Source organism: Danio rerio, chromosome 3 (assembly GCF_049306965.1).
Source record: "Danio rerio strain Tuebingen ecotype United States chromosome 3, GRCz12tu, whole genome shotgun sequence".
Lineage (NCBI taxonomy): Eukaryota > Metazoa > Chordata > Actinopteri > Cypriniformes > Danionidae > Danio > Danio rerio.
In genome coordinates, this window is record NC_133178.1 from 157,501 (window position 1) to 170,000 (window position 12,500).

At 48.7% G+C, this 12,500-nt stretch overlaps 1 protein-coding gene across 1 annotated transcript in view; it reads left to right on the forward strand.

Moving 5' to 3' along the window:
- LOC101884876 (G-protein coupled receptor family C group 5 member B) overlaps positions 1-7,002 on the forward strand; it is an 8,885-nt gene extending 1,883 nt beyond the window's left edge. The window contains exons 2-4 of the mRNA XM_073943681.1: positions 4,649-5,681; positions 6,164-6,198; positions 6,407-7,002. Coding sequence (XP_073799782.1) covers positions 4,730-5,681; positions 6,164-6,198; positions 6,407-6,502 — 1,083 coding nt within the window. The 5' untranslated portion in view covers positions 4,649-4,729 and the 3' untranslated portion in view covers positions 6,503-7,002. The remainder of the gene's footprint in view (positions 1-4,648; positions 5,682-6,163; positions 6,199-6,406) is intronic.
- The last annotated feature ends 5,498 nt before the right edge of the window (positions 7,003-12,500 follow it).

Sequence of the window (12,500 nt, forward strand, 5' to 3'; positions counted from 1 at the left end):
AGCATCAGAGCAACACAGCATCCATATAATCGTAAGGAGCACATGATGTGTCACAGTAAGCAGCGTGCAGTTATTGATGATCTCTTGTGTGGCACTATTAGACACTCAATGCATTCTGCGCGCAGTATTAAGTAACTTGATTAAGGATAGAGATGGCATCGTCTTCTCCACACATGCAGACTGCCTATTACTGCAGATACAGAGCAATACTTTGCAGTGTGTTTAGAGTGTTTTCACTGAGTCCGGCAGTGTGTAGTCCCCTCACACACCGCTTATGAACGTGCCCTAGGCTAGCGTAAATTAAAACCACACACCTTGTGTTGTAGCCACACACTTTCAGAGCATTCACTAACGGTTGATATTTCAGCATATTCAGCACAGATCCATGTATGAGTCAAAACAGCAGCCTACTTCCATCATCAGAGAGTTTCTCAGTACTTCATCCACAACAACAACATCAGGAGTGTTTGGAAAATCTCTAATGCCGGCACTCAGAACATGTGCATTACTGCTCAGTGATGGAAACCAGTTCACTCGTACAGTCTTGTTAGTGTATAGTGCACTGTGCACACTGACTCTGTCCACCTCTTTAGCTGTGATGTTCACAATGCGATCGTGACGTGTGATGTACATGCCTCTGACCGCGGGGCAGCCGTTCATCTTGTGCGCTGTTGATTCCACCGCTCTATCGCTATGTAGTCAGCAGAAGGGCTCGTGGTGTTTCGGGTACCACACGGACAGATGAAACTTTGTAGGAAGTGTTTGTAAACGAGCTCTAATGACAAACTTAAGAATAGTGTGGTCAATAGCGGGGTTGTGTAGCGCAGTGTGTGAGACTGTGTGATCCGCGCTCTGCAGGCAGGCCAGTTTGCCCTGCAGCCGCAGATGAGTCCAGTAACTGCGCTGCTGTGTGTAAGAGTGCTGGAGAATCTCATACCTGCACGTCCTGCCCTTCAGCTCCTTCTTTTCTCCACCATTATCTAAAGTTGCTTCAGCAGATGTGTTATCAATGTCCATGATCGCCTCATCGCTGACTTTCACCTGCTGTCCGCTCGTGTTCCTCCAGCTCAGCTGTATGTTATTGCTGCTGCACAAGTCATTCAGGTCCGGCCAGTCTGAGCGCACTCCAAATCCCACAGACGCTGTATCCAGCCTACCATTGAGTTTCTTTCTGAATCCTAAGAAACTTGGTTCTCCTTCAGCTGCATATGGCACCTTGCGTTTACCCAGATCCAGAAGGAGTGAGCTCCGGGCTAGCCTTCATACTGTCGGGTCATCGCTGTTCAACATGTGCAATAGATGGTTTACCCTAGTAGCTGTGTAGATCCACTCGATATTGGGAAACCCGAGTCCGCCCTCTGTTTTATTAGTGAATAAAATACTTCTTGTCATGTGTGTATTAAGACATAGCCATTTTCACGCCAGCTGCACAGCCTTATCATTCATTTGCTGAAAGATTTCTTTGGGATGTGTACGTTAGCAAACAGAGGTTGTGTTTTGGAGAGAGCGATCTCACAAACTGCTTGGAGTTTTAGGCTGTGTTCACACCTGTGAATGGATTCAGTTGTTCTGAAGCAGAGATTGTAATTGTTGCAGTGTTGCTCTTTGCTCTTAGAGCGGTTCGCTTTCACACGGCAAAGTTTCTAATCGGACCTAAAGAGCTAAAACAAGTCACGTGCGAGTAAACTCTCCTCACATTGGTCAGAGTGTCAGGGTTTATTTTGCAGCGTCCCGCTCAGCTGTCAGGAGAGGTGGTGGTTTAGTGGTGATTGACAGGGTGCGCGCGACGTGTCTGAGGAGAGATGCGGTGAGGAGGGGTGAGAAGGGTGTGTGACGATGCCTATTTGAGACGCGAGATTACCGGGAGATCATCACTCGTTTGCGGGCATCCGGAGACTCGCGAAACTTCCCGCCCTGCTCATAATTCTCTCTTCATATAGCCGTAAGCCTATTACATATCCATAAACACTGAGATATAACCGCGCTCGGATCGCTTTCTCACTGCAATCGAACCGCTCCAGGGTTCGTTTCAATCGAGCCGAGACCACCTCACTCAAGCGATCTCGGAGCGATTACTTTGGCGCAGAACAGAGCGCGATTGCCCTGTTCACATATGCCAAACGAACCGCGCTAACTGGGCAAACGAGACACGTTCCCAAACAAAAGTGTAGGTGTGAAAGCAGCCTGAGACAGGCTGGTAGGGGACAGCGATCTATTTTGTCCAGTCTGCTAAAATATTCATTGCAGATTTCATTCAGTTGTTCTTGCCATTCTCCAGCTACGGTAAATTTATGTCCAAGGTAACTATAAGTCTCATGTCTGGCATAAACTCTGATCGCATTTCCTGAGATTGTGAACACAGGAGGATGGTCATATTTGGCTCTGTACCACCTGTTGCCGCCGGATCAGCGTTCATAAAACACTGCACACTTGCTGTTCTTCACCTCGAGTCCAGACCACTGCAGAAAGCGGTCAGTGTCTGACAACATATTGGTAATGACATTTTCCTCTCTTGACACTAAGACGACGTCATCTGCGTAGGCTTGGACGGGATTCTGAGATATGCCATCGGGCGGGGCGAGGAGGCAGATCCATTTCAGCCATTGGTTTAATGCCAGAATAAAATTCACTGCGCTCCAGAGACAGCCTGTCTTAATTCCAACTGCAAGCTTTATGGGTTTTGTCAATTGCTGTCCGCACATTACTTGTATAAAAGATTTCTCATATACATCCTTAATTATCCGTCTGTGCTGCTCTGGCAGGTTTATCTCTTCAAGAGAGCGAATCCTTTCACTATGAGGTAAAGACCCAAAAGCAAAGTCAAGAAACACTGCAAAAAAAAGCGGGAGGACTCGTGTTTAAGGTCATCAATATCAGTCTTCAAACAGAAGACATGTTCGTTCATTCCTTGCCTCTCTATATATGCTTTTTGCTTTGTTGATAGTATACCAGAATCCACAAGCCAAGGCAGAATACGATTCACAATGCATTTCAATAGGTGGAGGGCTCTTCCGGAATGTTGTCTTTCTCGGGAATCCTGTGGATGATGGCTCCTTTCCACAAATCAGGAACTTTTCCATTGATTAAGCAGACATTGAAAATCTGAGTTAACGTCGTGGCTGTAAAGTGTTTTAAGCACTTCATAAGTGACCCCGTCAGCTCCGCAAGCCTTGTTGTTGGGAAGGCTGAGGAGCACTTCTGTGATTTCATTTGTGGTGAAGTTGGAAGTTCTGGGCTGTGTGTTGGTACCAACCGGGCCAAGGATGCCACACCATGGGGGGCTGTCGCGCTGGTGGTGCTGCTGCCTCGGTCCACACTTCATATACCTTAGACACGTCACTTATGGCAGGAGGAGGGATCGGGTGAGTACTGTTATTTAAGATGATGTCAATGGCTTTACCTCTACCATGTTTCCAGAGATAGACCAGCTCGTTTTGGCTCACCTCAGTTGACTCTCTCGCTCTGCTGGATTTTGTCGCTGGTTGAATAGTTTCCCGTATGTAGCGCAACTGGTGATCTGTCCATTCAGTGAGTGTGTGCTGTTCAGATGCGAATGGGAATGCTCCACAGAGAGGGAATTCTCGCTGTATATTTCAACAAAGGCAGGCCCAGTGGCCGTCCGTCTCTGTGCACTATTGTGTAAGTTCTGTTCTTATAAAATACTCCACAGAGGATGGGTATTAATTTTGTCCAATGACGCGGGTCGATACCGGTAAAGAGTATGACTTGTCTATCGCTCATTCATTTCACGTCCAGAGTTCAATTTATTTGTTTAGTGCAACATGTTTGCGCGTGGGAGCAATCACCATGTTACTCCCACACACACACACACACCACTGACCAGCTCAAACTCACTGTCACACACACACACACACACCACTGACCAGCTCAAACTCACTGTCACACACACACACACACACCACTGACCAGCTCAAACTCACTGTCACACACACACACACACACCACTGACCAGCTCAAACTCACTGTCACACACACACACACACACCACTGACCAGCTCAAACTCACTGTCACACACACACACACACACCACTGACCAGCTCAAACTCACTGTCACACACACACACACACACCACTGACCAGCTCAAACTCACTGTCACACACACACAAACACACACACACACACACACCACTGACCAGCTCAAACTCACTGTCACACACACACACACACACACACACACACACAGACTGCATCACATACACACACACACACACACACACACACAGACTGCATCACACACACACACACGCAGACTGCATCACACACACACACACACACACACACGCAGACTGCATCACACACACACACACGCAGACTGCATCACACACACACACACACACACACACACACAGACACAGACTGCATCACACACACACACACACGCAGACTGCATCACACACACACACAGACTGCATCACACACACACACACACACACAGACTGCATCACACACATACACACACACACACACAGACTGCATCACACACACACACACACACACAGACTGCATCCCACACACACACACAAACACACACAGACTGCATCACACACACACACACACACACACACACACGTTTACAGCTCTACACTGTTTCTCCGAGTGACAGAGAGTGTCTGTGTTTCCTGCAGGTCACAGTGAGCCACAGATCTTCATCTTCATCGTCCTCCAGCTGAGTGTGTGTGTGTGTGTGAGTGTGTGTGAGTGTGTGTATGGAGCTCCAGCTGAACGCCGCCCGGCCGGCAGGCTGTGGTGCAGCTCTGGCCCCGCTGTACTGGCCGCTGTGTGCTGGCTGGGGGATTGCGGTGCAGGCGGCGGCCGCTCTGGGTCTGCTGTGCAGTGTGGTGCTGATGCTGGCTGTGCTGCCGCTCTGCTGCCGCCGCCACCAACCCGCCACCCTGCCCGACGCCCTGCCCACCTCCCTGTCTGCGCTGCTGCTGTTCCTGATGGCCACGGCAGGCATCTTCGCCCTGCCCTACGCCTTCATCATCTCACTGTCACCCCAGACCTGCCCGGTGCGGGTGTTTGTGTTTGGCGTGGCCTTCAGCCTGGCGTTTGGTGGCTTGTTGGCACGCGCTCTGGCTCTGCTGCAGCTGCCGCTGGCACGCGGGTGGAGGGAGGCAGGGCTGGCAGCGGTTCTGGCACTGGTGCAGGCAGTGCTGGCGGCCGAGTGGCTGCTGGTGGTGCTGGTCCAGGACGGTCGGAGCTGCCACTACACCCCGCCGCAGTTCGCCATGCTGCAGATCTACGTGCTGCTGCTGCTGGCGGTGGCACTGGTGTCCGCTATCCACCTGCTCCGCCACACCGGCGTCAGCTACAGCTACAGCTCCAGCGGCCACGCGCACCGCCGGCTCACCCTGCAGGGGGTGCTGCTCCTGCTGACGCTGCTGCTGAGCGCCGCCATCTGGGCCGTCTGGATCGCCATGCTCACATTCGGGAACCGCAGCGCTGCCTGGGACGACCCACTCATCAGTGTCGCACTGGCGGCCAACGGCTGGGTGCTGCTGCTGGGGCATGGCTTCACTCAGGTCCTCTTCATGTTCAAGCACAAGGCTCGTCCCAAAGACCCGCCGCTGGACTTCATGGGCTGGACGAGTGCCGGGATGCAGATGGAGCCCAAAACCGGCCTGGAAAACAGCGGCTACCAGACGGCGGACAGAAGAGGTGAACACACACACACACACACACACACACACACACACTGCATACAGAGAAGCACACACATTTTAGGGGGGTTGATGGTGGGGTGGTGGGTAAGTGAAGAGCGGGGGGGTTCAGAGAGTCACAGTGGCAGGCCAGACTGAATGAAGCATGCACTGCAGTCCCACACAATCCCAGCATGCACTGCAGTCCCACACAATCCCAGCATGCACTGCAGTCCCACACAATCCCAGCATGCACTGCAGTCCCACACAATCCCAGCATGCACTGCAGTCCCACACAATCCCAGCATGCACTGCAGTCCCACACAATCCCAGCATGCACTGCAGTCCCACACAATCCCAGCATGCACTGCAGTCCCACACAATCCCAGCATGCACTGCAGTCCCACACAATCCCAGCATGCACTGCAGTCCCACACAATCCCAGCATGCACTGCAGTCCCGCTGCTCCTCTGGGTAAAGCTCTGTGTGTTTGTGTTGCAGGTGAAGAAGACGCAGCGCCTGCAGTCGTCATGACAGTGAGTCCTCATCATCCAATCACAGTGTTGCAAAGGTGATGATGTCATTGTCACGTGACCCACTTGTGTGTGTGTGTATGTGTGTGTGTGTGTGTGTGTGTATGTGTGTGTGTGTGTATGTGTGTGTGTGTGTATGTGTGTGTGTGTGTGTGTGTGTGTGTGTGTGTGTGTGTGTGTGTGTGTGTGTGTGTGTGTGTGTGTGTTTCAGGAAATCAGCACAGAGAAAGACTACAGCATCCCTCGGCCAACAGCCACCAACACACACCAGCCGTACGACGACTACTACTGCACACAGAGAGTGTGACACACACACACACACACACACACACACACACACACACACATATATTCATTTTCTTTTCAGCTTAGTCCAGTTACTCATCAGGGGTCATCCACCAACTATTGCATGTTTTACACAGCGGATGCTCTTCCAGCTGCAACCCAGTACTGGGAAACAGCCATACACACTCATTCTCTCTCTCTCACACACACACACACACACTCGCACACTACGGCCAATTTAGTATAGTGCATAGTGCATGTGTTTGGACTGAAACCAGAGCACCTGGAGGAAACCCATGCCAACATGGGGAGAACATGCAAACTCCACACAGAAACACACACTGACCCAGCCAGGACTTGAACCACACTCACACACACACACACTCACACACACACACACACACACACTCACACACACACACACACACACACTCACACACACACACACACACACACTCTTCTCGTTGTTTGTTCAGTGTGAGCAGCGCTGCTGTGTCTTCAATAATAAACATGTTGATCTTCTACATTTGGTCTTCAGTACCCCCCCCCCCCTGCCAGTCGCCCACAGTGGGCAGTTTGAGCTCTGTTTACCTCCACACAGGGTGTGTGTGTGTGTGTGTGTGTGTGTGTGTGTGTGTGTGTGTGTGTGTGTGTGTGTGTGTGTGTGTGTGTGTGTGTGTGTGTGTGTGTGTTCATACACTCACACACTGAATCATCAGCAGCAGTAATGGAAACTGAAGATATACACTCATGTTCTGCAGGAAAGTTCAACTGAAGGGGAAACACACACACACACACACACACACACACACACACACACCAGCACTATCCACTCACTGCACTCTAGTGGACACAGCCCTTATACACACACACACACACGCACGCCAACACTAACACACACACACACACACACACACACACACACACACAGGGACACACACACACACACACAGGGACACACACACATACACACGCGCACACACACAGGGACACACACACACACACACACACACATACACACACAGGGTTGCCACTCATCTATTAAAATACAGAGCAGCTTTTCATGCGAATCCTCTCACACTCCTGCTGTGTGGATGCATCATGTGCTGCTTTTGATTGGGTAATACTGGACATCATGGTTAGTTTGATTGGTCTTTGTCCAGGGAGGAGGGCGGGTCTTCTAAGCAGAGTCGGTCGAGTCTTGACAGAAAGTAGTGGCAGATACTTATCCAGGTAACCCACCCCCACCCTCACCCCCACCCTTACCCCCACCCCTCATCATCACAAAAACCCGAGCCCCCAAAACACAGCCACATCAGCACATGTCCTCTCTGTACCTGCCTGCTGCACTCAGAAAGCCACGTCTGTCTCGCCCTGACAGCACCTGTGCCTCTCCATTCCTCCTCCACTGGCCGTCTAGTCATCATGGCGCAGTCATACTCTGTCGTGTGATTTATGTGTCAATGTTGGATTAGGTTTGTGGTATTACCTCGCTGTTTCCCTACATGTGTCACAATCCCTTTCATTTGAGTTTAAGAAAGTGAAGTAGCTCCACACGTATGACCACATCCAATGACAGCCTGACTGAACGTGTGCGACCGTCACCCCAGCGGACTGAGTGGCTAGCTAGCGTGCTCTGCTGCTGTATAGTGCCATATTACGCACTTGGCAGGGGGAGGAACAAGTAGTTCAGACTAAGTTGGCATTATTCAGAGAAACTATGGTAATTGTGGTTACTTTCCGCTGTGTTTCTACTTCCAATAAACTAAATATTTGCTCAAAATGACTGAAATATTGATATTTTGATGAGATGATCGATTCTAACACATACAAAGCTGGTATTGGAGATGTTGATATTTCAGTATCCATCCGCACATCACTAGTTTGTCTTACAGTTTAAACGCAAGCGAGTGCTAAAGTACCGCAGAGAGTGAAGCAGATACCTGCTGCAGAGTGTTAGAAATGATTATTAAGCTACTGCACGATCTGGAGAGCGTTCTCTGTGGCCCATGCGGGTCTGTGGGACAACACGCCTCTGGAGAGCAGCATTCCCGCAATGACAGAGCTCGCAAACATCAAAGCACAGACAGTTCTTCATACCCCGAGTCTCTCCTGAAGCAGACATGGTCATGACAGTACTCATCATCAACAAGATTTAGCTTAACTGCTTAATAATGCTGCAAATGTGACCCAGTCTGTGAACATCTGGCCGGAGTCTTTCTTTCTGTAATTGACTGTTTTCTAGATGACATAAAGAGCAGTCTGTGTATAAATAATAATGTTTAACATTAGCTTTAACATTAGCTTTAACATTAGCTTTAACATTAGGGTTAACATTAGCTTTAACATTAGCTTTAACATTAGCTTTAACATTAGCTTTAACATTAGCTTTAACATTAGCTTTAACATTAGCTTTAACATTAGCTTTAACATTAGCTTTAACATTAGCTTTAACATTAGCTTTAACATTAGCTTTAACATTAGCTTTAACATTAGGGTTAACATTAGCTTTAACATTAGCTTTAACATTAGCTTTAACATTAGCTTTAACATTAGGGTTAACTTTAGCTTTAACATTAGCTTTAACATTAGCTTTAACATTAGCTTTAACATTAGCTTTAACATTAGCTTTAACATTAGGGTTAACATTAGCTTTAACATTAGCTTTAACATTAGCTTTAACATTAGGGTTAACATTAGCTTTAACATTAGCTTTAACATTAGCTTTAACATTAGCTTTAACATTAGCTTTAACATTAGCTTTAACATTAGGGTTAACATTAGCTTTAACATTAGGTTTACCATTAGCTTTATTAGCATTTTCTCCTCGCCTCTAGGTTACAGCAGCTGAGTTAGCTAATAATCATTACCCATATGTGGCTGTGTCCTCTAGAGGGCAGTGAGTGCATAGTGCTAGTGTGTGTGTGTGTGTGTGTTGTTAAGGGCTGTGTCCACGAGGGGGCAGTGTCAGAGTGTGTATGAGCGAGTGTGTATTATGTGAGTGTGTGCATTATGTTGTGTGTGTCTCTGTGACCTGTGTGTGTGTGTGTGTGTGTGTGTGTGTGTGTGTGTGTGTGTGTGTGTGTGTGTGTGTGTGTGTGTGTGTCCTCCGTCAGTGTGGGGATTGTCTGCATCTCTGGGTCATCTGGAATATCAGTAATCAGCATCAATTTGATCCTCTCTCCGACACCTCTGATGGATGAACATGTAAATATCATCATCATCATCATCATCATCATCGTCGTCAGGTGTTCTGCCAAGACAAGCAGTGTGTGTGTGACATTTAATATGAAGTTCAGCCTGCTTTCAAGATTAAAATATATCAGAATTATGGAAAAATACTGAATGATAGGATGATAGTGGGGTAGAATGGTAAAATACGGGAGAATTTTGGCAAAAACAGGAGGGTTTACATGAATGAGAGCAGGAAGGGTTGTGGAGAAAGAGACTTCATCACCATCATATCCCTCCCGGGTCTCCGGGAAGAGAGTAAGGTGCTCAGGTGCTGATGCGAATGCAGTCTCCACCCCGTGCAGGAGATCAGTATTCATATCATCAGTTTCAGGCCTTTTGGTAAATGTCTCAGTTCAGTGTATCTGTTTTAAAGAGCGTTCACTCATTCTGAACCCGGTGTTCAACAACAGCTATCTGAACTGTCATGTTCAGTGCGGAAAAACCTCCAGCAAAACTAACGGCAACAGATTTCTGTACCATCTCCATGCAGATGCACACTTTAAAACACACTTTCTTGCTTTGCTTTCAAACGTTCTTGCTTTATCAATATACCGTAGTGTTTACTGTGTAATAATCAATTTTAATTATGTAATAAATAAATAAAAAGCAGCATTAATTCCCTCCTTCTCATGGTATGAACGCACAGTGTGTACAGCTGCAGGCGCCACTGTGTGTCTGGACTGCGGTTTGTACATGTTTGAGGCGAGTGTGAGTATCCTTCTTTACTTTTACTGAACTACCAAGGTGTAGTCAGCACCTGTGTGTAGTCAGCACCTGTGTGTAGTCAGCACCTGTGTGTAGTCAGCACCTGTGTGTAGTCAGACCTGTGTGTAGTCAGCACCTGTGTGTAGTCAGCACTTGTGTGTAGTCAGCACCTGTGTGTAGTCAGCACTTGTGTGTAGTCAGCACCTGTGTGTAGTCAGCACCTGTGTGTAGTCAGCACCTGTGTGTAGTCAGCACCTGTGTGTAGTCAGCACCTGTGTGTAGTCAGCACCTGTGTGTAGTCAGACCTGTGTGTAGTCAGCACCTGTGTGTAGTCAGCACCTGTGTGTAGTCAGCACTTGTGTGTAGTCAGCACTTGTGTGTAGTCAGCACCTGTGTGTAGTCAGCACTTGTGTGTAGTCAGCACTTGTGTGTAGTCAGCACCTGTGTGTAGTCAGCACCTGTGTGTAGTCAGCACTTGTGTGTAGTCAGCACCTGTGTGTAGTCAGCACCTGTGTGTAGTCAGCACCTGTGTGTAGTCAGCACTTGTGTGTAGTCAGCACCTGTGTGTAGTCAGCACTTGTGTGTAGTCAGCACCTGTGTGTAGTCAGCACCTGTGTGTAGTCAGCACTTGTGTGTAGTCAGCACCTGTGTGTAGTCAGCACCTGTGTGTAGTCAGCACTTGTGTGTAGTCAGCACCTGTGTGTAGTCAGCACCTGTGTGTTGTCAGCACCTGTGTGTAGTCAGCACCTGTGTGTAGTCAGCACCTGTGTGTAGTCAGCACCTGTGTGTAGTCAGCACTTGTGTGTAGTCAGACCTGTGTGTAGTCAGCACTTGTGTGTAGTCAGCACTTTTGTGTAGTCAGCACCTGTGTGTAGTCAGCACCTGTGTGTAGTCAGCACCTGTGTGTAGTCAGCACCTGTGTGTAGTCAGCACTTGTGTGTAGTCAGCACCTGTGTGTAGTCAGCACTTGTGTGTAGTCAGCACCTGTGTGTAGTCAGCACCTGTGTGTAGTCAGACCTGTGTGTAGTCAGACCTGTGTGTAGTCAGCACCTGTGTGTAGTCAGCACCTGTGTGTAGTCAGCACCTGTGTGTAGTCAGCACCTGTGTGTAGTCAGCACCTGTGTGTAGTCAGACCTGTGTGTAGTCAGCACCTGTGTGTAGTCAGACCTGTGTGTAGTCAGCACTTGTGTGTAGTCAGCACCTGTGTGTAGTCAGCACCTGTGTGTAGTCAGCACCTGTGTGTAGTCAGCACCTGTGTGTAGTCAGACCTGTGTGTAGTCAGCACCTGTGTGTAGTCAGACCTGTGTGTAGTCAGCACCTGTGTGTAGTCAGACCTGTGTGTAGTCAGCACCTGTGTGTAGTCAGACCTGTGTGTAGTCAGCACCTGTGTGTAGTCAGACCTGTGTGTAGTCAGCACTTGTGTGTAGTCAGCACCTGTGTGTAGTCAGCACCTGTGTGTAGTCAGCACCTGTGTGTAGTCAGCACCTGTGTGTAGTCAGACCTGTGTGTAGTCAGCACTTGTGTGTAGTCAGCACTTGTGTGTAGTCAGCACCTGTGTGTAGTCAGCACCTGTGTGTAGTMAGACCTGTGTGTAGTCAGCACTTGTGTGTAGTCAGCACTTTTGTGTAGTCAGCACCTGTGTGTAGTCAGCACCTGTGTGTAGTCAGCACCTGTGTGTAGTCAGCACCTGTGTGTAGTCAGCACTTGTGTGTAGTCAGCACTTGTGTGTAGTCAGCACCTGTGTGTAGTCAGCACCTGTGTGTAGTCAGCACTTGTGTGTAGTCAGCACCTGTGTGTAGTCAGCACTTGTGTGTAGTCAGCACCTGTGTGTAGTCAGCACCTGTGTGTAGTCAGCACCTGTGTGTAGTCAGACCTGTGTGTAGTCAGCACCTGTGTGTAGTCAGCACTTGTGTGTAGTCAGCACTTGTGTGTAGTCAGCACCTGTGTGTAGTCAGCACTTGTGTGTAGTCAGCACCTGTGTGTAGTCAGACCTGTGTGTAGTCAGCACTTGTGTGTAGTCAGCACTTTTGTGTAGTCAGCACCTGTGTGTAGTCAGACCTGTGTGTAGTCAGCACTTGTGT